Consider the following 25,547-nt stretch of genomic DNA (forward strand, 5'->3'; position numbering starts at 1 on the left):
CCTGTCAGCCAAGGAGAGGTCTGGGCAGGGTTCAGGAATCAGTTCTAACAATAGAACTGTGCAAGGCAGTTGATTCCAGGCGTTGAGCCAGTTTGTGATATTCCGTTGTGGCCACCATAGCAAACAAAGTAACATGTTTTTCTGCCTGTTCTTCACCGAAGGAAGAACCCCGGTGCTAACAGTGTCCTGATCAGGTCTTTGTACTTAAACTTGAGTATTCATGTAAGGATGGCATTCTGTAGAGTTTGGGGGAAGGAGGTTCCTCTTGCAAAGTTGGGAACCTGAGAAATGAGGGTGTACTAATGTCTGCCTTAGGAGGATAAAGGGATGGATGTGGGTCATCCCCTGGGATCTGAAGGGCAGCTTATGCCCAGTACTGGCTCAATAAGCATGGAGCTTTTACCATTGCTGTTACTCACCCAATGGCATTCCCTAAATAAGGATATCCAAGAAAAGGTGTTCAGAGTTATGGTCATTGCTGGGGCTAAGCATTCATGAGCTGTGTCTTGCTAGGCAATACACTTGGACTCTTTTTGCACTTCATAAAGGTGTGGGCACCCATAGTTCTTTCTAGGGTTTGGCGGAGGTTTTTAATATGGTACAACATCTAAAGTTCCAGGTATGCAGTAGGTGCTCAAGCAATGAAGGGTCAAGCTCCTTGAAACAACATTGAGATTAGCCAGGTGAGCGTCCGTAAACTGGCTCAAAGGCTTGTTTGTTCGATAAGTAAGGGCAGGTGAAGGTCAGCAGTGTGTGGGTGGCCATCTGTGGAGATCTGAGTCAATACTCACTTGCTACCAGGTGTTTACCTCCTTGAACACACTGAGAATTGATTATGACTGCCCACCAATGTCCAGAGAAGGCCTGTTCGTGTAGGCCGAAGACTCGCTGGTGCAGAGCATAAATAAGATTCTAATTCTCATTTTGCCTCCAGCAGGGTGGACCTTCGTAAGGTCCACATTCTTCCAACCTATCCTTCTTTCTCTCCCAATGGGAGATCTGGCCTCTATGAATGGCAAGCACTGGTCTCTGTGCCAGTCCGGCTCTCAAGCCCATGGCAGACATCACTAATCACCATGGCTTGATTTCCTCTCTGTTGAAACAATTACAGAATCCCTACCATAGTACTCCTCCAGGATGCGCCACATGGACCCAAGATGGCGGCTGGGATGGGAGCAGATTACCAAGTTGATCTAATGATCTCTAAAGTGGTTGTTTGAGTCTATTCTTCTTTGCTAGAAATTGACTCCATTGTGCATCTTATGCATCTCCCAACGTCTCCCTCCCTCCCTCCCTCCCTCCCTCCCTCTCTTACTCCCCCCTCTCTGTTGCGTTTATGTGGGTGCATGCACATGTGAACATGGCAATGTGGAGGCCAAAGGGTGACAGCAGATGTCTCCCTCAAGCACTCTGCACCTTATTTTTTTGACACAGCTTCTCTCACTGAACCTGAGCAATCCAGGCAGGCCAGCTGGTCCGTGAACTCCAGGAATCCATCGCCTCTGCCTCTTCCCAGCGTTGGGGTTACAGGTGTGTGTTATGTCACCCAGTTTTGACATAGGTGCTGGAGATCTGAACTCAGGTCCTCATGCTTGCATAGCAAACACTCCACTGACTGAGCTCACTCCCCCCTCCCCCAAGATTTCCATGTGGTGAATCTTGAGCATTTTTCCTTGGTAGGGTCTGTCATGAAGACTTGCCCTGCTGTTCCATCCTTCTCTTCCAATTTATATATCTATTGTCCTCTCTAGGACCAGAGTCCTACATCACCAGACCCCTCTCGTGACTCCTGGATGTCTAGACTAGTTTGAACAGGACTACCAGCGCACCATACTCACATAGGAGTTGAGTCCCCGGAGTCATTTGTTGATGATACAAACATCGTTCAAACAAAACCTAACTATGGGTCTAAAGATGAACCTTTTGGAAAACGATTAGGGCTAGATTAGGTCATGAGGGCAGAGTTCCCATGGCTTATTCTGATGGTTTATAAGAAATAGGAGAAAGACCAAACTGCGGATATGAATATAGACTCCCTGCCTCACGAGATTATTAGCTGATCAGGACACCGACAACAAGGAAGGTACGTGCAGAACTGAACCAATGCCAGAAACATGCCCTTGAGCCCTCAAGTCAGTGAACTGAGTAGACCTCTTTTTTTAAGTTGAGCTAGCCTGTCTCAGGTATTTCATTATGATAATGAGATTTTTACAACATCTCAGAGTAGGAGTTGCACGGATGATTTCACACGCCTTTTGTCCGTCTCCCAGTGATGGCTAGCAGATCAAAGTGTTTGCCCACGGAGACACAGAGTCCCAGATGGCTCTCAACCCAGTCTGCCAGGGTGTGGTAGATCAAATGAAAATGACTACCCGTTTCATCCTTAGAAAATGTGGCCAAAGAAACCCAGGGAAAACTATTAAACCAAGGAAAGAGCTAGAGCTAGGTGTGTGTGTGTGTGTGTGTGTGTGTGTGTGTGTGAGAGAGAGAGAGAGAGAGAGAGAGAGAGACAGAGAGAGAGAGAGACAGAGAGAGAGAGAGAGACAGAGAGAGAGAGAGAGACAGAGAGAGAGAGACAGAGAGAGAGAGAGAGAGAGAGAGAGAGAGAGAGAGAGAGAGAGAATCTGTATAAGGGTATAAGGGCTCTCAGAACTAAGCCGGTAAGCTGGTGGCTATGAAGCACACTCATCGCTGGAGAGCCTTCCCATGACTCAAGGCTCTACGCCTCTTCCACCTTCGAGACCACTCCAAGATAGGCTGCTTCCCATGAAGTTGCTCACTAGAGCAGAAAGAAATGTGACTCTCAATGCCACATCGCCTAGCTTGGCCAGCTTGCCTTGGTTTCTACGGCTCTTTGCTTTAAGTCACTGGGATTTTGATGGGCTTACCTGCAAAATACGACTGCCTCTTGTGGGGGTCCTCAGAGTGCATCCCGAACAAACAAATGAGTCAAGGACAGCTGCTCTTCTTTCTCGAAATATTGATCTGCTACTGCTTGTGCAAATCCTGGAGACATGCGAGAGGGCGAGAGGGGGCAAAGATGATGAGCTGTAGGGATGCCCTGGGTATACACAGGGCTGAGAAGCGTTGAGGGAACTATTCGAGGTCACTTAGCCAGCATTTTCCAGACCTACTTTCTGACTGTGAACAACCTGTCCTTCCTTTGTGTCCAGCTTTGAGACTCCTGGTGGAGAAGTCTTCATCTTAGTGAACACTAGTTGAATTGTGAGAGTTCAAGGGGGAACTTAACTCAGGGTTCTGAGACAGACCAACATAGGGAAGGACTCCACTTGGTTTGGGTATCTATCTATCTATCTATCTATCTATCTATCTATCTATCTATCTATCTATCATCTGTCTGTCTATCTATCTATCATCTCTGTCTGTCTATCTATCATCTGTCTGTCTATCTATCATCTCTGTCTGTCTATCTATCATCTGTCTATCATCTATCTATCACCTATCTATTTATCTATCTGTCCATCTGTCGTCTGTCTGTCTCCACTTAGCAGCCTAGCCTGCACATACTACACACACACACACACACACACACACACACACACACTGCTCCAAGCAATGCACCTTTCAACCTCAGAACCCCATCTCCATGAGTTACACATACCATCTCTCAACAATAGCAGATGTTTCTCTGCCCTTCTACATTCCCAGTGCACTGAGGTAGGGAAAATAGAAAAGCTGATCTGGCTTGAACTTGTTTTGGATACTTCTTCAGTAAGGCAGACTGTCCTTCAAGTGAACTTGTACCCTATTTATCATCTTACATATGTGCATAATTGGGCATGCATTTAAAATCATATGCATATGGGAAGAAACATGAGCAGTAGAAAAAAATGAATGCATGACCTAATGCATCAGTAGAAATAAAAAAAACCGCCCAGACTACACCACTGAGTAACCATCCCCACCCTCCTTTAGACTCCACAGAAAGAGACTTCAGACTACAACCTTGGGTCCTTGAGTAAGTACCCTTACTCCTGTGGCCCACTGTCATACTTAACTGTGGACCCCTCTGGAGTTTGTACATTGGCTTCTCTACAGATAAAATTATTGTGTCACTTTGCATACCTGTGTGTCTTTGCACACCCATGTGTGCCAACTGTCAATTCTTTGGCTAAGAGAGCAACAACCAGAAACCGCTGGCCAAGAGCTGACCACAATCCAGAGGTGTTCACACACCCTTACCACAGTCCTAGAAGTGTTTGAGGGTGGACATAGCAGGACACTTGCTCCTTAATGATGCCTAGCTTACTGGAAAGAGTGATCTAGTATGTTTTTCTCTAATCCCGTCTCAATGCCCAGCCATGACAATATATAAGCAGGTGCTCCAGATGTGAGTGGACGGAAGGATGGATGGGTGACTGGCTGGCTGAATGGATGAAAGAACGAACTGTTGGATGGGGTGGGAGAGAAGACATCCCAGGGTGTCCCTCTTCTTGCTTTTTGCCTGACCTAGTGCATAAGCCGTTTCCACAGCAGGCTGGCTCGGCAGTCTCTGTGCCTCCAGGTTCCCCATACACCAGTGAGCACAGCACGGAGGCTGGAATGGTTGCCTGGGGAGGGTACATGCTGACCTTGCTGTGTGACCATAACTGCCTGGACTGGTAAGTAATGTTTGCGCTCCCTTCACTCCTCTGTCCAAGGCAGCTGTGGGTACATCAGACTCATACTCTATGTCTTGTAAGTAAAACTGACTTTCCTCTGGCCTGAGATCTGGGCCCCAGAGCTCCTAGTCTGGCCCTGCATGATCAGAGACCACTCTTGGGATCAGCTCCAAGAATACCCTAGCCTTGCAGGGCAGCATATCACAGGGTCTGGGGGACTAGTTTTCAGAGGGTCTTATTACAGAGGGACACCAGTTCTGAATGGGGGGGCAGTGAAAGATAAAACAAAGCTTCGTTGTTAGAGACTCAGACTGACTTAGAAACCTGGCTCTGCCTCTAGCTGGCTGTGGACCCTGAGGAGGCCACCTGACCTCCCGGGGCCCGAGGTTTTGCAGGGTTCTAGGATTAAATGGCATATTGCTCAGAGCCCTCCCCGTGACTCAAAGGATGAGACTGTACTGAGCAAGTTAATGGGAGGGGGTTGAAAGAGCCAGGGTGAAAATTCAAGAAGGAGGCACCCTGAGCTGGGCCACAGGGTGAGTAAGAGCAGGAAACTGCCCGAGTCACAGGGGCAGAAAACATGGGAAGAGCCGAAGACGGACTCTCTCGGGTGGCAGAAGGATGCCGGAGGGTGGCGCTGCGCCAACAAGGGAATGTAGATCTACTAGCCTCCCTTCTCCTGGCAAACTCCAGAACAAGCCAGAGGGCACAGAAGAAGTGGAGACCTGTCCCAAGGCCGCAGGGACTTGCAGGGCAGAGAAGGGCAAAGGCAGAAACCTGGGCAGCAGCTGGCACAGAGGTTTCAGGTAAGCAAATGGAAAGCTTGACTTGACTTGGTGTTACGCACATATTGAGAACATCTGTGCAGACGATAGGAGGTCAGAGCTCAATTCCAAAGCTCCCATAGGGAGCCGTCAGAGCAGATGTGCTGAGGTCTAAAGTTTGATTCGATATCTATCGGCTTCCTCCTACTCTGTTTTCACAGCAGGCCTGGCATAGTCAGTGGGCAGGTGTTCTGACCTTTGTTTGTACATGGGGGCCTCTGTTGGGAGGGGCAGAAGTTGACTGAGCCAGGCTCTGGCTTGTCAGATTCTCAAGCCTGACTGTGCCCAAGATCTTACCAGTCCCTTAGAAGTCCCAGCCCCTCCCCAACCAAAGGCAACTGAAGGCCCCTGACGAGCAACAGGAAGACTCTGGAGCTCTGTGTCTTGTTAGGTCACAGGGTCAAACTGAGTAACTCTACTGCTTTCTTTGTCTAGGATGGCACGGTCCATTTTGTCCCTCTGGCTGCTTGTAGCTGGGCTGGTTCCCCATTCCTGTGACCAAGAGACACCACCAACATCACTGAATCAGAGAGTATCACCAACACCAGGGATTCCCAGGGCACCACGCCCCTTCTTCAACAACCAAAAATTTGCCTTGAGTCTGTACAGACAGCTGTTAGGGACAGAAGGAGGCAAAAATGTACTCTTTTCTCCGCTCAGTATTAGTATGCCCCTCACGCTGCTGGCCTTCCAAGATAAGCCAGAAGTCCGCCATCTGGTCCTGCAGGATCTGGGGTTCAGAGTCACCAAAGACCTGGACACTCAAGCTCCCTTGCGCTATGGGGAGCATCTGGATGCCCTGATGCCTGCCGAGAAGTGTGGGATCCACACTGGCAGTTTGCTGTTTATGGACAAGAGAGTACAACCAGAAATGAGGTTCCTCATGCAAGCCCAGCGCACCTACAACAGCGACGTCATCCTCATCTCCTTAGGGGACTACGAGTTAGCCCAAAAGCAGATAAACTCGGCCATACGTGACAGGACCCACGGGAAAGTGAAGAGGCTGCTGAGGGACCTGAAGCCACTATCTAACTTGTTGCTAGCCAATTACAACTTCTTTAAAGGTCAGTGAGCCTCGGGTGGAGCCTTGGCAGCCCCTTGATGGCTTGAAACTTCCTCTGCTCCTCTAGATCTTTCCGGATGTCCTCTGTTCCTTTGGCTTGAGGCAGCTTCCTGCTCTTGCCCACCTCTGAATACTCTGATTACTTCCCTATTGAGTCCTCTCTCTAATCTTCTCTCTCTCTCTCTCTCTCTCTCTCTCTCTCTCTCTCTCTCTCTCTCTCTCTCTCTCTCTCCTTAGTATCATCTAGTCCTTTACTTCTTTAGTTCTTTGAGAAAGGTCTTGAGCAATACTTCACTTAGAGTCCAGGGAGGTCAGAATCATCTAAATCTCTTCTAGTTTTTGGAAAGTCAGCCATTTTTGCCCCAGACAAATACTCCCTCTTCTCTTCCTGAACTGCTTGCCTGGCCTCTCCTGTGCTCACTTCTTCTCACCCTGCTCCTTTCTTCCATCCTTTACCTCTCCCTTTTAGAACTTGAAGCTCCTTTTATAGATACAGTCCCCACTCCCTCCTTGCTAAGTTTCAGGACAAGGCATTTCAATCCAGGACTAGCTACATTACTCTTAGGACTCAGTGACAAATGAGACGAGGGGCCCTATGCTCTAAGGTCACATTCCAGTGGTGGCAGCAGAACATAAGGCCACCCGTGGAGCCCTGTGTGACCGCCTAGCCCACACCTCCGAAGGTCAGCCCTGCCACTCGTGGTACACCAATGTGCCTTCCATTCTCCCTCACACAAGCCTGAGTTAGGGGAGGGTTATATTGCCATGTCTCAGACTGTTTCAACAAGCCGCCTTCAACCCTCCACACAGAAAGGTACCGTGTCCTTCCACACCTGTCTGGCCTTGGTTCCAGTGGCTCTTCTGCTGGCCATCCAGCTGGACACTTCCCCAAAGTCAGCAGGACCTTCAGCTCCTCTGCCGGGCCTTGGTGTATTTCTCTCTCTGGGAAATCATCACAATGCTGACAAATCATGGTGTTCCCTCCCTTCTGCCTTCTTCCAGTCTAGGTTCTTCCCTCCAGCAAGCTGGGCCATGTAAGCTGCCTGCAACCTTCCTGTGCACTGAACACTCCCAACTTCATGTCAGATCCCCATCCTGACAGCCCCCTGGTCATCTCCACCAAATGGAGCAGCCTGGGCTTGGCATGTTCTGAACGGAAGTAGTTCCTCCACCCAGGAAGTCCCCTTCTCCAAGAGGCCTTCTCTTCAAGGCTCTGTAAATTGCTCTGATTCCAGCCCAAGCTAAGACCTTGATGCTCCCTCGCCCCAGGCCTCTTTTCTCCCCACACCACCTGCTAAATCTGACCACTGCCCCAACCATGGCCACTATTCTTGTTCAGCTTGCCAAGCTACGTTAACTCTTACCAAAGTTACTATGAGTGTGTCTGCATTTTTCCTCTCTATTTCTTACCATCCTACTGCCTCGGCCTCCCACATCCTGAGACTCCAAGTGTGTGTCCTTGTATCCAGCAGCAATGACTTCTAAATGAGTCTGTCTTCAACTTGTCTCCCCCAGGGCTCTCTCTCCCATCCCCTGCCCTTTCTCCCATCCATCTCTGTTATCCTCCTTACCCTACCCTTCCCCCAAAGCACCAGAGTTGCTTAAAACTTCAGCCCTACCTGAGCTACACGACCCTGTTGCTGTCAGCCTGGCTGATGCCTCCTCCATCATGAGCATGAATGGCTTTGCTCCTTCCTCCTCTCTTCTTCCTCAGCGGTGGGCCCTCCTTTGGGGCTCAGCTCGGGTTTCCAGGAAGTCTTTCGTGACAAGCTCCCAGGAGAGATTGCCAACTTTAAGAAGAAAGCAAAACCACAAAATGTCACAGATATTTAAACAATGGTTGTACCTCCAAAATTTAGATGTAACTGGGTATCTTATCTTTTATCTGGGCTCCCTTCCTATCCCTACTCGAAGGAGGTGGCTGTGGAGAAAAACAAGCTTTTGTTTGGTACATGGAATCTGAGCTGCTTCTCGGGAGTTTGGATGGCAGTGGCAGGTGGTTGGCAGGATGGGGTCTGGACTTTGAGAGGTGCAGGTTTGGGAACTAAGGGCTTAGAACCCCAGAGAGTGGGCAGCTTGGAGCTGCTAAAGAGAAGAGCTAGCTTCTGAGTTCACCCCTCCGTTCTATTAGGAACTCTCACGGCTTTCCTATTATTTTTCCTGAGATCATGGGCTGCTTTGTGGGGAAGGGTAGGTTCTTCTGTAAAACACCCACCTTTGTCCTATCCAGTCAGGATTAAAGGCAAGAAAGCCAGCTTCCTAGTCCTCCCCAGAGGTCTCCGGCCCCAGGTGGAGCTCCGAGTTCAGTGTATCCATAGGACTGTCGGACTCAGCCTGGCACTGAAGAGCTGACCATCGGAGTCCTGGCCAAAACCTCAGTTATAGGAAAAGAAGCTGGAAAAGCAGCTCCCAAGAGGCCGAGCTGTAAAACTTCTTGGCTCCAAGCCCGTGGGACTGTATTCTCACTGTTTCTACAGACACCAGGGGAAGAACGCCTTCTGCCTTGGTAGACTGGCACTGTGCTATGGAAACAGATGGCTAGCAATTTCTGAGCAACTGCTGTGTGAAGGACCGTACACAGGGCTTTGCTTACAGTGCCTCGCTGATGTGCATAGGCCTATGCCCTCTGCAGGTGATCCAGGAGCTGGTTGATTCCCACCTTCTCTGGCCTCACCTACAACTCTATCTCTTCCCTTCTCATTCCAGCTACACTTCTTCCCTGTCCCTGAAACAAGGCCTTCTCACCTCTGGGCTGTTGCAGGTCACTGTTTCCTCTTGAGAATGCTCCTCTGCTGGCTGTTCTATGGCTTGTCCCATGCACTGTTAGGTCTTTAACCAGTGTCACCTTCTAGGGAGTTACGTGGATATGCAACTATCTCTTGTTTCTCTCCTTAGCCAATATCCCTGCCAGCTCAATGGCTTCCTCATCAATTGTGGTGTTTATATTCTCTTACCTCATAAGATCTGTGTGGACAAGGATCTCTCACATGTGCCTGTGTGGTTTGCCTGGCATGCGTCAGTCTTAGGGCCTCCCTGATGGACAAGTGATGTGTCCTGGATATTGACGGCCCTTCTGATTCCTGTGCACTCTCTTGTCAGGAAAATGGAAATATCGCTTTAACCCGAAGCTCACAGAAATGAGGTACTTCTCGGTGGGCGAGGGGGTCCGGACCATGATACCCATGATGCAGCGGGTAGGCTGGTTCCACTTGCAGCATTTCACCCACCTGCACAGCCATGTGCTCCAGATGCCCTATACCTGCAACATCTCAGGAGTCTTCATTCTCCCGGATGAGGGGAGATTTGAGGACTGTGAGAAAGCGCTGATGAAGGAGAGCTTTGACACGTGGACGCGGCCCTTACCACGGAGGTGAGAACCCAGCTATTGTCACCTCCCCCAGTGCTGCAAGACCTTTTCCACCATTGCCTTAGCTCTGGGTGAGAGGTGGAGACCTTTCTAGTCTTTGGGGCATGACATGGGATCTGAGACATGGTCTCACACATTATCAGACAGGATTCAGTCAACCTTACCTTTCAAAGATGAGAAAAATACACAAACCAAAATCACTACCATCACCATCATTATAATCATTATCACCATCACCACCATCACCACCATCACCACCATCACCATCATCACCACCATCACCATCATCACCACCATCACCATCATCACTGTTATCACATCATCACCACCATTACCCCCATCACCACCATCACCACCATTACCATCATCACCATCATCACCATAATCACAACCATCACCACCATCACCATCATCACCACCATCACCATCATCACTGTTATCACATCATCACCACCATTACCCCCATTACCCCCATCACCACCATCACCATCATCACCATCATCACCACCATCACCATAATCACAACCATCACCACCATCACCATCATCACAACCATCACCACCATCACCATCATCACCATAATCACAACCATCACCACCATCACCATAATCACAACCATCACCACCATCACCATCATCACCATAATCACAACCATCACCACCATCACCATCATCACAACCATCACCACCATCACCATCATCACCACCCATCACCATGGTATCAGCCTGCTGCATCTTCCTGTGAGAGATTTTCAGTTGTCAACTGTGCTTTGAAGCCCTGTAAGTTATAAAGAAGAGGAGAGGTGGGAAGATGCTTCAGTTGGTAAAGGGTTTACCTTGTAAGTATGAGAACCAGAGTTGAACCCCCAAAACCTATATACAAAAAAGTTTGAGATCTTCGTGCCAGGTCAATCTGATGGAGTCATTTTCTCAGTCTCAATCGAGGGTCCTCTTCCCAGATGACCTTTCGCAGTGTCCAGCTGACAAAAACAGAAAGAAAACTAACCAACACAGTGAGCTCCAGACTGATGAGAGACCTATTTGAGAAAAAGAGGCACAACACTACTATTGTCCCCATTTACCTCCACACATGTATGCACACAGAGTGGAAGGAGCAGTGTGTCACTAAGAAGGCCATGAACAGACCACAGTGCTGGGAAACCCTTATCTGGATGTTTCCTGCAGTGCCACTAGTGAGTGGGTAACCTGTTAATGACCCCACTGGCCTTGCCCAGAGGAAAAGATGTGACTATCTCGTCACTTGCCCTTCTCTGCCCTGTTCTATGTTAGTTTGCTTGTGTCTCTAAGAAAGAACAGAGAAAAAACACAAAACACAGAATAACTGAACACTTAAACACTGATTCTCGGCTTTCCTAATGCTATGACCCTTTAATCCAGTTCCTCATGTTGTAGTGACCCCAACCACAACATTTATTTTCACTGCCTCTTAATACCTGCAATTTTGCTGCTGTTATAAATCATAATATAAATATCTGTGCTTTTTGAAGGTCTTAGACAATCCCTGTGAAAGGATTATTCGATCCCTCCAAGGGGTCACGACCCACAGGTTGAGAACCGATGCTATAAAGTAATGCTTTTGCTATCCAAAGTCTAGCCCGTGACCAACGTCTCTTGCTTCTGGATATTAAGCTCTCAGGTACACCCCAAATCCTGAATGTTCCAGCAGACTGTGTACATTAAAGATTGAGAAGCCCTGGTCCAGGCAAGTCTTGCTCCTTTTGGATGGATCCCCCAGTTCCCCACCATAAGCCACTTCTGTCTTGCCTGCCTTGTCCCGTCTGTACAACTGTTCTGTCTTCCTCTGTGGGCTAGACTTCTGAGAATCAAGGTTTGCTTAGAAGTATTCATAGCCAGTTTCTACCAGAAGTCACAAATGTCTCTGTGCCTAGACGGGACAACCAAATTGTCCCCAGTTGTTGCTCTATGGCCACTGAGTGTTAGAACTGGTTGAGCTGTAGACGATGGGTCATAGGCATCACCTAAAGGACTGAGATTTCATCACATTTAACACCTGTCTGGTAGGACAGGGAAGAGCTGCATGGAGTTTAAGGTTGCCTTCACCCTAACAGGACATCTCCCACCCTCATTGTCCCCCTGTGGAAACAGCTAGGAGACTCACAGATCACTGATGCTGTCCAGCCATGAGGCCTCTGGAGCTATTATGCAGCTCCATTGGGCCAATGCCTGGGAGCCAAAGTGGAGGGAGATAGACTAGCATCCCTGTGCTTCAGAAACAAAAGCCAGGAAGGTATGGTTTTGGCACGTGGTCATCTGTGGGTCTGTGGCACACAGCCTTCATATGGCTGCTGGGTACAAAATGTCCTTTTGAGTGTGAGATTTAAAAAAAAAAAACGTTTGTTTCTTACTTTATTCTCCCTAACATAAGCAGCAAGGAAACACAGTGTGTATTTAAGGTGGGCACCATGACGGACATGGGCATAGTGAATTGTTGCCCTTACTCAGCTACTGAGCCCAGCCATTGCCCCACTCGGGCCCCATTTTGTATGTATGGCAGAAACACTTAGGAAGCCTTCATTTAGCAATTGCAAGTACACAATGCTTGCGTTGTGCAGTGTAAACACCTCCAGGTCCAGGGAAGCATGCTGGAAATCCAGAAATATCCATCCCGCTTGAGCCAAGCAGAACCTCCCATTTCTCCTCCCCCAGTCCCTGGCAGGCACTCTCTAGGACAGGAGGTGAGACTCTTTTGGTCTCATGATCTGATGTGTGAACATATAACATCATCTGGTGTCCTTTTGATACACAAACAAGAAAGTGTGGCACTCAGTCTGCCCTCGGGCCTTTGAAATCCAAGACTGGGAAGGCAGAAGGAGGAAAGGAACCTAGGTTAAGGTAAAGCACAAATAGACAGAATCTTTTTATTTCAGCTGGACCAGGGCAATCACAGCCTCTTTAAGAAGTAATGTACTATAGCTCAAGGACCCTTAAGGACTATAGCTTTTAGGAACACTGTGACATTGTGCCCCAGCCCTTGCAAGCCCCACAGGTGGCAACAGCTGGCAAGGAGAACCCAGGAGGTGAAGAAGGAAGCTCAGGTCAACACCATTTCAGCAGTCGCTGGGTGGAAACTTCCAGAGTTTGACCTCGTGGTTAAACACAGTAAAACTTCAGGGAAAGGTTTGCATGTGACAGTTATCACAGCAAAGTAGTCAAGCACTTGTGACCTTACAATAAGAATGAATTCTATTGGCTGATAAACAGTGCTCAGGGCAAGTGCAAGGGCCTAAGGAGGTAAGCATTTGTGATAAGAATTAGGATGGATTCTATTGGTCGAGGATGCAAAGTACAAGGGCCCTCTTTCATACAGATGGGTTCTTTCCACTGAGAGATAAAGTTGAGAATTAGGGGGGCCTAATCAATGTCCAGGATTTGGGAGGTGGCTGGCCCACAGACTAGGACAGAGACCACCAGGTTATTAAACAGCATCTACACCAGCCTATCAGGTGAGCCGGTGTCGGTCATTCCCTTTGTTTGAAGAAAATAGGTGGGTGTGGTTAACAAGCCTTGTTCCACCAATGCTTGCTTGAAGCTGTACCTCCTGCAGCTTTAGACAAACTCACATCCCCTTTGATCCCACAGCTCATATCCTGAGCAAGCCCTCTGACCCCCTTCCAGCATTGCCAAGAGGATGGAAGGAAATTGCCTCGAGGAATCGCTGGTGCAACCGGCCTGTTGCAGACATGCAGCCCAGAGCTGCTCTTGCTTGTTCAGGGAGTCCACAGGCGCAGGTGCATTATTAGGCGGCATGACTTCAACTCTGTTTTCTTCTTTCATCTTCCCGAGCAGCAGGATGCAGCTGTTTTTCCCCAAATTCTCCATTCCCGTTGCTCTTCATATGGAGAATTTCAAGTATGCTACCAGCAAACTTAAATTGATCTACGAACACATGGACCTCAAGGGAATCACTGTGAAAAAGACACCCATGAGTGTCACCACGGTAGGTTAACACCCGATGCTTAATGGTTCCTATGGTTTCCCTTTCCTAACTCGCTTAGGGACCCATGAGCACCCAGTGTTCTGTGAAGGCAATGGGTGACATGGTGAGTGACAGCTCCAGCAGTGTCCTGGACCTGGCTGTCCCTCAGAGATGGCCGTTCTGGGGAAATAAAAAGTTGTGTTCTCAAGCGCACTACCTGCTGTGGAGACAGCCAGGATGTTGAGTGTGAATATGCACCAAGGGACCGTCATGCCCCTGGTGACATGAAGGCCCCCTGTGAATACAAGAGCGCGGTGTCATACAAAAAATGATTTGTGTCCATCCGGTGTCCACCCACACCACACTGCAAGAAGTTAGGAAGTTAGATTAAGGCAGAATGGGGGGAGGGGGGAATCAAGCCACACAGGGGGGATTTTCCTGGAACAGAGAGGGGGTGCCAAGTTATTGGTTGGCAAGGTTGTAGGAAAGACCCAAAGAGCAGATGCTGGGGGCACAGTGACTCAATGGCCTGGCCTTCAGGTTACACGCAGGTCACATGTAGTATGAGGGCCATCAGGGGCTGTGGCAGGAAAGACTGGATGGAATCTGAGCCAGTGGAAGGAGAGCACTGCAGGCCACCAGAGAAACAAGCCAGTGAGTGACAGCAGAAGTGGGCTTCAGAGAAAAGGGTGGGAGTAGAAAGAGAGGCTGGGAAAGATTCATTTCAGGGGTGGAAATTCCAGGACTCTCAGTGGCTCGAAATGGGGCAAACAATAAGAAAGCGATCCTTCTGGAAGGCAAGGCTGTGTACTCGGCATAGGAGCAGCGCAGGAGTACAAACGGTTGAGGCTATAAGCGCGCTGCTCCCCAGAAAGCCAGGTTGCCTGTTGGCCAGGAGCAGAGGGAGGAAAACAGCCACAGTGTGAAGCCAGAGGTGGGGGGGTGCCGACTGAGTGAAAAACAAGGCGCAGTGTTCTGGAACTCTCGGGGATGCAGCAGTGAGCCTCCACTCTGCAACATCATGCAGCTACCTCTAGTGGGGACAGGGCTAGGCGTGGATCCTGGGCATCCTGGACCTGGTGCAGATGCAGAGTCAGGGTGACACTGGCTGAGGGTGGGCTTGGCAGAGCTCCTGCTCCCTCAACACTCTGAACCTTGGTCTCCAAAGGCAATGCACAGGTCGGAACTGACCATGAATGAGGATGGAGCAGAAGAAGAAGACATCTCCAGCTTCCAGTCCATCCCCAAGCCGCTCATTTCTTCCCTCCACTTCAATAGACCCTTCATAATGTTAATCCTGGAGGGGGCCGGCCACAACCTTCTCTTCATGGGGAAAGTGATAAACCCTATTAGAGCTTGATCCGTTTCCGAGAAATAGTTGAGACTTTCGAAGACTGGAAAGTGGCCAAAGCATAGGCTAGTGACTGGCCTATGATGCTCACAGGAAGGCTGGGGTTGGGGTGGTGAATCTGACCTTCATTTTCTCATGACTGTGGCTGGAGCAGTGGCCTGCTAATCTCTGACGTGAGAGTGGCTACTGAAGGGGGCCTCCTGCAAAGATAGGAAGACGGACACGCAGTTTAAGCATCTGTATGGGGGAGCTCCAGACCTGATGTCCTTGAAGGACCACAAAGGAAGGCACCACATGGAGGGTAGAGCTGGAGGCCCTGAATTCTGATTTTCTCAGACCTGTACTACCTGGGATGTAGTAGAGTTCTATTCCTTTGTAGATCAGTTCAGTAAAACAGCAGATGAGAATGTTGTGTTGAGTGTTCTTCAACGACGGGGTAGGGAGGGACTTGGAGGGCTTTGGAGATTCTGGAAGAGCAACCTGGGAGCATGCTCATGAGAAAGGTCAGAGCCATCCTTCCAGTGCTGTTTGCTGGAATCCTGATGACTCGGTGGCTCCCAAGGGTATCTGTTAAGCCTCCATCACCTTGGTGCGTGGCTGGGAAGGAAGCGTGCAGGGCAAGTCTCTGGGTCTCTTTGCTGAAAGGAGCTATGGGAATTGAAGTCATGTCAAAGGCCATCTTTGTGCAGCAGTCAGCTCTGCTTTTGTGAAGGCAGCTCACCATGCTTTTTCCAAGAGGGACCCATCCTCTGTGAGGGAGATGTCTTCGCACAAGTCGTCAGGGCCAGCATCCATTGAGCACCAACTGCGTACAAAGCGCAGTCATAGAAGTGAAAGATGAAGGTAGAGGAGGGTCTCCAACTTCAAGAGCCCATTCCACAGATGCAGGACATGCCACCGTTCTGCAGCCATCCCTGGCACACAGGCATGGGCTAACACTGTAACGTGTCATCTTGATCCACAAACAGGACTCATGTTCTTGCTGACAGTCATGTCAGAGGGAGTTTTGAGAGGAATGGTGAGTAGCCCAGAGCTGGCAGTGTGCCTCACTGTGAGAGAGGGAAAAGAGGTCGCTTTGCTGCCAGCCGACGCCAATGAGCACCAGTGAGCGAGCAGTTCAAGTTGAGGGGAACTTGTAGGAACTTCGAATATTCCTTCCGTCACCCGCAGACACCACCGTCGTACAACAGCCGCTGCCCCTCCAGGTCTCACAGCCTTCGTGCTCCAGCTGGAGGGGAGCTGAGTGGCTGAGACCCGCCAAGCATGCAGCTGCCCTCCTGCATTCCAGCTCATTCCGTTTGTATGCAATTCCAACAACACTGCAGCCCCACCAGGATGCACAACCCCTAGAGGGTTCTGGTTATGCTTCCCCATCTTCTGTCAGGTCTCCCTTGCTCAGTGAATATCCATGGTCAGTTCCATCCCAGCTCTTTTGCTCTTATCCCTGGGCAAAACCAACTAACTCCATGCTTGAGTCTCAGCTTCCGGAAGTGGCCAAAGACCATGCGCACATTGATGACCTCACTTTACTCGGGGTTCTCTCACCTCTGAGCTGTACTTAGGCTCAGGGTGGTGACTGGCCTTTCACAATCCCACTGTCCACTCTCCTCCCACTTCCTTCCTACCCTTCCTAAGTCACTCTCAGCCCCATCCTCCCTCTCCATCACTCTCAACTGACGACCTCGTTAACCGCCACCCCTCCCTACCCTCCTGTGACATCAGGAGCCTGCCCTGCCCAGACTGAGGCCACTCCATCACCAGCTAGCTGCCTTTTCTAGCTCTCAGGCAAACCCTGCTGCAGATGTCGCCACCTCAGAAGCTCTAGTCACAGACCTTCACCAAGTTTTTGCTAGCAGGATACAAACAGTCTTCTAGGTCCCAAAGGGCTAAGCAACTCCACCTCTCAGGCTTTGCCATTCACAACACACAGGTCATCTCACAGGCTCAGGCTGGCGCCACGCCACAGCTACTGTCCTTGGTAGTCTTTCCACAGTCCTGGCATCTACAGTATGTCGGGGTCTTCGCCGGCTACACCTTCACCAAGGGCCTCCTGGGGAACACCAGGCCTCAGCCTCCATGTCCCCTTCAATCCTGGAGTTTCCACAGCCAATGAGACTGCACCTTCACCAGTGGCCTCTCCTAGTCTCTCACTGTGCCAGGTTTCTTATGCTCCCCATCTTCTCCTCAGGCCTGAAACCCTTATACTATCAATGCTAGCAACATGTGGGAGACTTACACACGACCAAGCTCCGCTGCCAGAATGAGATGCAGCCGTGGCCTCCTCTAGCCCACAGTCCCTCTGTACTCCCCAGAGGAAATATTCCAGAAGATTCCACCTCAGTGCTGCTGGCCTCTTCTTTTTAAAAAATAATTTATTAGATTTTTAAAAAAAATACCAATCCAAATTCCCACTCCCTCCCCTCCTCCCATTCCCTCTATACACCCTCCCACCCCACCCCCATCTAATCCTCAGAGAGGGTAAGGCACATTGGCTTGTGGAAGGTCCAAGGCCCTCCCTACTATATCCAAGCTGAGCAAAGTATACATGTAAAGAGAACAGGATCCCAGAAAGCCATGCAGTAGGGATAAATCCTGGTGCCACTGCAAGTGGCCCCTCAGTCTGCCCCAGCCATGTAACTGTCACCCACATTCAGAGGAACTAGTTTGGTCCTATGCTTGTTCCTTCCCAGTCTGGTTGAAGTTGGTGAACTTCCATTAGCTCAGGCAAACTGTTTCAGTTGATGGACCCAATTATGGTCTTGACCTCCTTGCTCATATCCTCACTCCTTCCACTCTTCAACTGGACTTTGGAGCTCAGTCCAGTGCTCCGATGTGGGTCTCTGTCTCTGCCTTCATCAGTTGCTAGATGAAGGCTCTATGGTGTTATTTAGATAGTCATCACTCTGACTACAGGGCAAGGCAAGATCAGGCCCCCTCTCCTCTATTGTCCAGGGTCCTAGGTGGGGTCATCCTGGGGATTCCTGGGAATTTCTCTAGAGCCAGGTTTTTACTAACCCTATAATTGCTCCCTCAATAAAGATATGCTTTTCCTTGCTCTCATCTCTGTCCTTCCTCCATCTCGACCATCCCATTCCCTCAAGTTCTCCTCTCTCCTCTCCCTCTCCCCTTCTCTTCTCCTCCTACCCTCCCCTCTTCCCCACCCCCATACTCCCAACCTTGCCAGTCAATCCTGTCCATCTCTTCTTAATCACAGCCAATTTCTCATCCCTAGCTTCCAGTTGTCCCATTGGTTGTCCTAATATGATGGAGACATTTCCTCAACTGAGGATCTCTCCTCCCAAATAACCATAGCAATGCCAAGTAGTCAAAAACAACAGCAACCAGCACAAAGGCTTCACTTCCAGTGTTGTCACACGAATGGCCCTGGTACTTCATTTTTCTCTGAGACCTCACATGCATTTCTCTCAGTTCTCTTTCTGAATGCCACATCTCGTCAATCACTGAATAGTCAATGGCTTTTCCAGGCCAGAGTTCCTAGATTCTGCCACAATAGTCTCTGAAACACCATCAGGTCTGTCACATGAATACCCCACTCCTGGTACAAATTTCTGTCCTAATTTGGCTTTTTATTGCTATGATAAAACAGTGATCAAAAGAAGTTTAAAGAGGAAAGGTTTTTTTTGTTGTTTGTTTGTTTTGTTTTTTGTTTTTTTGGGTTTCTTTTTTTTTCTTTTTTTTTTTTTTTTTTTTTTTGCCTTACATGTCCTAATTACAGGTCATCATTTCATTGAGGGGAGCCAAGGCAGGAACTTAGGGCAGTAACCTGGAAACAGGAACTGAAGTAGAGGCTGTAGTTGGTGGCTTTTTAAAACTCTTTAGGGGCGCACCACCAAGCTCCCAAACAAATACACAGAGACCTATTCTTACTTAGGAATGCTTAGCCTTAGCTTGGCATGTTACTAGTCAGCTTTTCTTAACTTAAATTATTCCATCCATCTTTTGCCTCTGGCCTTTTACCTCTCTCTATTTCTGTATATTTTTCCTTCCTTTCTTTCTTCCTTCATTCCTTCCTTTCTTTCTTCCTTCATTCCTTCCTTTCTCTCTTTCTTTTTCTTTTTTTCTTTTTTTTCCATGTCTGGCTGTGTGGCTGTGTGACTTAGTAGCTGGCCCCTGACATCTTCTTTTCTCATTCCTTCTATTTATTCTCTCTGCCTGATAACCCAGCCTATGCTTTCTCCTCCCTAGCTCTTTATTAGGCCAATCAGGTGTTTTAGGCAGGTAAAGTAACACAGCTTCACAGAGTTAAACAAATGTAGCATAAGAGAATGCAACACATCTTTGCATTATTAAGCAAATATTCCACAGCATAAAAGAATATAACTAATTCCACAAGAAGAGACCAAAGAAGATCATTGCTTCCTGGCTTGCACATCATGATTTCCCAGATTACTTTCTTATACAACACAGGGCAACCTGCCCAGGTGTACCTCTCACAGCGGGTTGGGCCCTCCCACATCAATCTCCACAGAACTGTCTGCAAACTGACCTACAGGCCAAGCTAATGGAAGAATTTTCTCAGTTAAGGTTCCATCTTCCCAGATAACCCTAGCTTGTGTCCCGTTGATAAAAATAACACATTACCTTTATAAGAAATGAACTCTGAGGCTAGAGAGATAGCTCAATGGTTAAGAGTGTGTGCTGCTCTTGCAGAGGACCTGCATTCAATTCGCAGCACCACATAAGGTGGCTCACAACCACCTGTAACTCCTACTCCAGGGTATTCCAAACCTCTGGTGTCTGAGGGTACCTGCACTCACTTACACACACACACACACACACACACACACACACACACACACACGAAAATATTAAGATAGAAACTCATATATTAAAATTCAGTTTTCAGAAATGTGCCAAGGAAACTCTATAGAGGACAAATGATCTTTTCAGCAAACTAACCTGGGAAGGCTTGATACTCAGATAAAAAGGAAGAGGGTGTTAAGAGAGAAGGAATGGAGTTAAGAGGAAGTAAAGAGGAAAAAGAAAGAAAAAAGAAAGGGAGGGAGGGAGAGAAAGAATGGAAAAAGAATTTAAATCCCACCCCACACCCTACTTAAAATTCGCTCACAATGAATCTATATACCCACAAAAAAACTAAAACTAACCAAATTCTAAAATAAACCACATGAGAAATCTTTATGGTCTCAGCTTAGGTCAAAAAATTCTTTAGCTGGGCTGTGGTGGAGCATGCCTTTAATCGTAGCACTCGGGAGGTGTAGGCCCATATTTCAGTATGGCACAAGAGCCATTAGCCCGGTCTGAGCTGATCATGTAACTCTAAGCTGTCTCTGCCTTAACAATAGCCAGGATGTGCTGCTTCTAGCTTCTTTTGTTAGAATGTAGATTACCTGAGAAGAGATGTTGACTGAAGCTGATGACTTAAGAGTTTAGAGGTTCGGTGCTTCCTTCCTTTGTAAGTTGGAGGATGTCTTATAGAGATGCTAATTCATGGACTACCTGACTGCTAGATGAGGACATGACTTGAGCCAAGTCACCTGGTTGCCTAGGTGATGGCCTAATACGTCCCCCCCCCGTCCCCCCCTCAATTGGTGTGGATATATAAGATGTTTGGAGAATAAATGGGAGATCTTGGGAGAGAGATCTGGCCCTTCCATGATGACCATGTAAGCTGTGTCAGTTTTATTCCTCGCGACTCCATTCCAGCCGAGTTAGGGAATCTGTGTTGGACCCACACAGGCTCCGACAGGGCGGCAAAGGCAGGTTGATCTTTGTGAGTTCGAGGCCAGCCTGGTCTACAAGAGCTAGTTCCAGGACAGGCTCCAAAGCTACAGAGAAACCCTGTCTCAAAAAACCAAAAAAGAAAGAAAGAAAGAAAGAAAGAAAGAAAGAAAGAAAGAAAGAAAGAAAGAAAGAATTTTAAAAACCCATTCTTTAAAAACACCAAAAATATGAGCAATAAAAGGATAAACCATGAAAGACAGAACTTGGCCAAGAATTGGACTTCAAAGTACTACTAATAAATTGAAAAGTTAACCCAAAATCTTATCATACCCAACAACCATCATCTTAGATATTTACCAAATCAATCTGAAAATATTCTACACAGACAGAGAGACAGACAAACAGATGGATGGATGGATGGACGAACAGACAGATGGACAGATGGACGGATGGACAGACATACACAGACACAAAACTGTACCCAAAGACCTACTGGTTTTATTCAAAGTCACTAAAACTTGGAAACAGCCACCATGTTCCTCAATAAGATGGATAAGCATTCAAGCAACAAAGCATTGCCGAGCAATAATGAGCTAACACAATGAGAAGAATCTGACTTATGAAATAATAAAGGAATGCAGTGGCCTGACGCGTACTCTGTTGACAAAGAGACTCAACAGAGAGTCCCCAGACTGTGGGCCTCCAATCATCTGACACTCAGGAAAGGAAGATCCTGGGGCAGCAGGAAGATCAGTAGTTCCAGGTGGCTAGGGGAAGAGGAAATGATTAGGAAACGGAACACAGGTGAGAAGATATTTTGTATGACGTGTAGCAGTGGACACATGACAGTGCACATTTATCAAAACCCATTAGGTCAATTTATAGAACCAAATGTGAACCTTAAAATTATGACCTTGAAAAAGTCATTCACAACAGCCATCATGAAGAACTGTATTAAAGGGCCACAGCATCAGGAAGATTGGGAACAAATGCCCTAGAGCCCCACAACTGTGAAGCGAATGGGCTTGTTGTTTTTTTAAAGTTTCCCAGCTGCTAGTATTACAGGAATGGAAAACAAACAAATACACTGAGCCTCAGAGAATTCAAGCAACTTGTTTAAGATTGTGGAGCTAGATCCTGACAGAGCTCCGGGCAGAACTCAGATTTTGTTCAGTTTTCCTCAGGAGAGATAATGACCTCTTACAGAACTTGCCTCCCTTACCTTGTGTCTCTGGAACTTTCTCAGGAACTTTCTCAGGACACTGTTGACTTGTAACTCCATGGGACACATCTGGACCAATGGAAGGCATTCACATAACTGCTCTACCCCAACTCAGCACCCTGTTTTAGACTCTAAAAACAGATGTGTTCCATGGAGCTCCAAGGGTTCAAACCTGGAATGCCGTGACCTCTGTCTGCCCCAGTATGAACAAGGGAGAGATGAACAAAGACAGGACAGTAGAGTTAGATGGCAGGAGCATGGGCTTTGGCTAGGGTACGTGCTTGCAAATCCATTTCGTTGTCCATTTGCTTGGCACAAGTGACTTAATGAATTCATCTGACATCTCTGCCAGCTTTCCCAGATGCCCAGGGGAAGTAGCAACACTCACTGGCATCCATGGTAAAGGTGCAGTAGGTCAGCACTATTCCTAACTCTTTCAATGGATTACCTCATCTAACCTTCATGACATTCCAGAGAGACTCTAGGGACTGAAGTGACCCTAGCAACCTCTGGAGGGTATGTGGCAAAGTAAGAAGCCTGGATTTGAATGGATGACAGACAATACATCTACCCCATGGGGTTCTTGAAAGGATAAGCAAGTCAACACATATTCAACAGCAGAGCTGGGAGCTTGTGAGAGGTGCCAGGCCTCATACTCAACTCAGTGAGTTACATGTTGCTGGACCAACAGAACAGAATTGAACTTGCAGGAAGGGAGAAAGAAGACAAAGAAAATAACTTGACAGATACAGACGCTCCTCATTAGGAAAGATGTGGAAACGAAAGCTAACTAAATTGCTCCCCCATGAAAATGAGGGCTGATGGAGGCTTGGGAGATGGTTTGTTCAAACTACCCAAAGCCTGAGACCAAGAGTAAGGGCATGTGGTTCCAGTGGTTATGACCAACAGGAAACAACATTTGTCTCATGGCCTAAAAGGGAGGTCTTAATGTCAGTGGCATTCCACCCAGGTTCAGTATTCTCAGCTCAGGATTTGAGAGAAAGAGTGGAAACCTCCTGAAGAGCAATCAGCATACCTTGGCCACATACCGCCCACGGGCACTGGTTGACATCTGTATTTGCCAACACAGCTCATGACCCCTTGAGTAAATAGCTCATGACCCCTTGAGCAAATAGCCAGTGTGGGGTAGGCCAGCCAAGTGCCTCTCTGGAAGATCTAATCACCGTAGTCTTTGACTTGGCATGATCTTTCCCATGCCAGGCAAGGCCTGGGCCCAGTTTTTCTGGCCATGAGATTCCAAAGAGCACTGCTGTTGTGTGACTTTTCCTGAGGAGACATGAAGGGCAGGCACTGTGACAAACACAAGAGAAGATTCCACCTGAGTGTCACTTAGTGAACTAGTGAGTTTCCTCGGCCTACTTACAGGATCGTGGGTGCCACAAAAGCACCCACATCAATAAAGAGCCAATCCTAGCATGCATGATTGATGAGTCGGGAGATCAGAATCCCTGGAGCTCCTGGAATGACTGGCAGGCTGCTCAACTTGTTGAAGAGTCTCCTCTTCCAGTAATTGCTCTGCTCGAGGAGGGAGGGGCCTTGTGAGTCTTGTCACTTTCAGGAGTTTCCTGAGCCTTGTGAGTTCTCTGTTTACTTCCTGAGTTGCTCATGTCTCTCCAGGTGGCTGTCCTTAACATCATCCACATGGTACTGGCTTTACAGCTATGGAGACTCACTGAGACATCCACACACATTTTTATAGAAGGCCAGGGAGTTAACTGTGTGCAGTGGGACCAAATTCCCCAGGAGAGCTGCTGGGAAGGGGGATAATGTTTTAAACTGTGAGTGTGACGTGTGAGCATCAGTGGGTATCCCAGGATGTTGAAGATGAAAGGAACGGAAGATAACTGCCAAGAAAAGCCAAGGAAACAAGTGAAGTCCACCCAGGAGATAGGCCATGTGGGCTGCAAACCGCAAGGCGGCAGGAACAGGGTTGCTCAGGCCTGTTGGGGTACACATCATGGGATCATGGGCCCTAGAAACAAAATGTGGAGCTCAGGATAAACGTTTGTGCTGCTGTGTTTTGTTGTTTCTCGCTTTGGTCCTATCCTTCTTTGCGGCTGACTAGTCTTCCTTTTGGAATGGGATCATCTGTCATGTACCGCTGAAATTTGAAAGCACTTAACCTCCTTTCAGGCTTACTGGAGTGCACAGCCAAGAGTTCCCCGAGTCTCAGTGGAGACTTTATACTTAGGCTGTTGAGCAGTGCTGGAACTGGGAGGCAATTTCAGCTCTCCAGCAGGGACCTAGCGTGTTTTGTGTTATGAAATGGCCGTGTTATGGCTTTAAGCCATGGGGCTTCATCTTCATTGCCAACTTGACTAGGAGATACAGGTGTACCCGAGTGTGTCCGCGAGAATGTTCACAGAGAGCATTCAGTGAGGAAAGAAGACGCATCCTGAATGTGAGTGACACCAACAGATGTGCTGGGACCCAGACAGAATAAACTCAGGGGAGTACCACCCTCCTGTCCTGCCTTCTGGCTCTCAGTAACGTGAACAGAAGTGTTCCACAATATTCTCCTGCCATGACAGACTAAATGACCTGAAACCAAGAGCCCAGGTTAATTCTTCTTTAAGATGAGTAGGCCATGTCCTTGGTCACAGTGTGATATAGGATTTTCAATGATTATTTCAGGTCTGGGCAGCTGGGAAACAAACGAACTGTCTCTGTCAACAACAGTGATGAAGTAAACTGAGACTTTATCTCAAGAAAACAGAAGACAACATCCAGAGATTTATTTAAAAATTGTTTTCTAAAAATAAAAGCAGGTTACATTTACCCTCTCTCCTCCCCCTCCAACCTTTCTTTAAGAAAATAACAATTTTCTTAAAAACTAAAAGCTGAATCATCTATCGATTAGACAGATCTCCCTAAAAAGACTTATCAAAGGGACAGGAGATAGTTCAGTCAATTGAGTGCTTGCCTTGCAAACTCGAAGTCCTGAGTTCGATCCCCCGAGCCCACGTTAAAAAAAAAATCTGGGCATGATGGCATTTCCTTGCAATGGTAGGGCTGAGGAGGTGGAAAAGGGCTAATCACTGAGGAGAGTTCCAAGCCTGAGAGAAACCCTGCTTCAAAAACTAATGGATGGAGCCCAGGGGAGATTACGTGAAGTTGGATTTGTCCTCCACAAGCACCCAGAATTGTGTATGAGCAACACACACACAGCTTATTAAGGAGAGGAGGAATATAAATATATGAATGTGTGTGTATATATAAACAAATGGGAAATACTGATATTAAATAATAATCAAGACACTAATAGAGGTCTTGTGAATAACTTGTTTGGGTTTTTTGAGTTCATTTTGACGGTATTTCTCTGTGTAGTCCTAGTTGTCCTAGATCTTCCTATGAAGACCAGGGTGCCCTGAACTCACAGAGCTCCACCTGAGCTGCCTCCCTAGTGCTGGGATTAAA

General features: G+C 47.9%; 1 protein-coding gene across 1 annotated transcript; it reads left to right on the forward strand.

The window, feature by feature from the left end:
- Positions 1 to 5,882: 5,882 nt before the first annotated feature.
- LOC142835231 (alpha-1-antiproteinase-like) lies at positions 5,883 to 15,193 on the forward strand. The gene is made up of 5 exons (XM_075948542.1): positions 5,883 to 6,510; positions 9,609 to 9,879; positions 12,969 to 12,978; positions 13,714 to 13,854; positions 15,002 to 15,193. Exons 1-5 carry the CDS (start codon positions 5,883 to 5,885, stop codon positions 15,191 to 15,193), a joined length of 1,242 nt encoding a protein of 413 aa, XP_075804657.1.
- Positions 15,194 to 25,547: the final 10,354 nt, after the last annotated feature.

This window comes from Microtus pennsylvanicus, chromosome 14, assembly GCF_037038515.1.
Source record: "Microtus pennsylvanicus isolate mMicPen1 chromosome 14, mMicPen1.hap1, whole genome shotgun sequence".
Lineage (NCBI taxonomy): Eukaryota > Metazoa > Chordata > Mammalia > Rodentia > Cricetidae > Microtus > Microtus pennsylvanicus.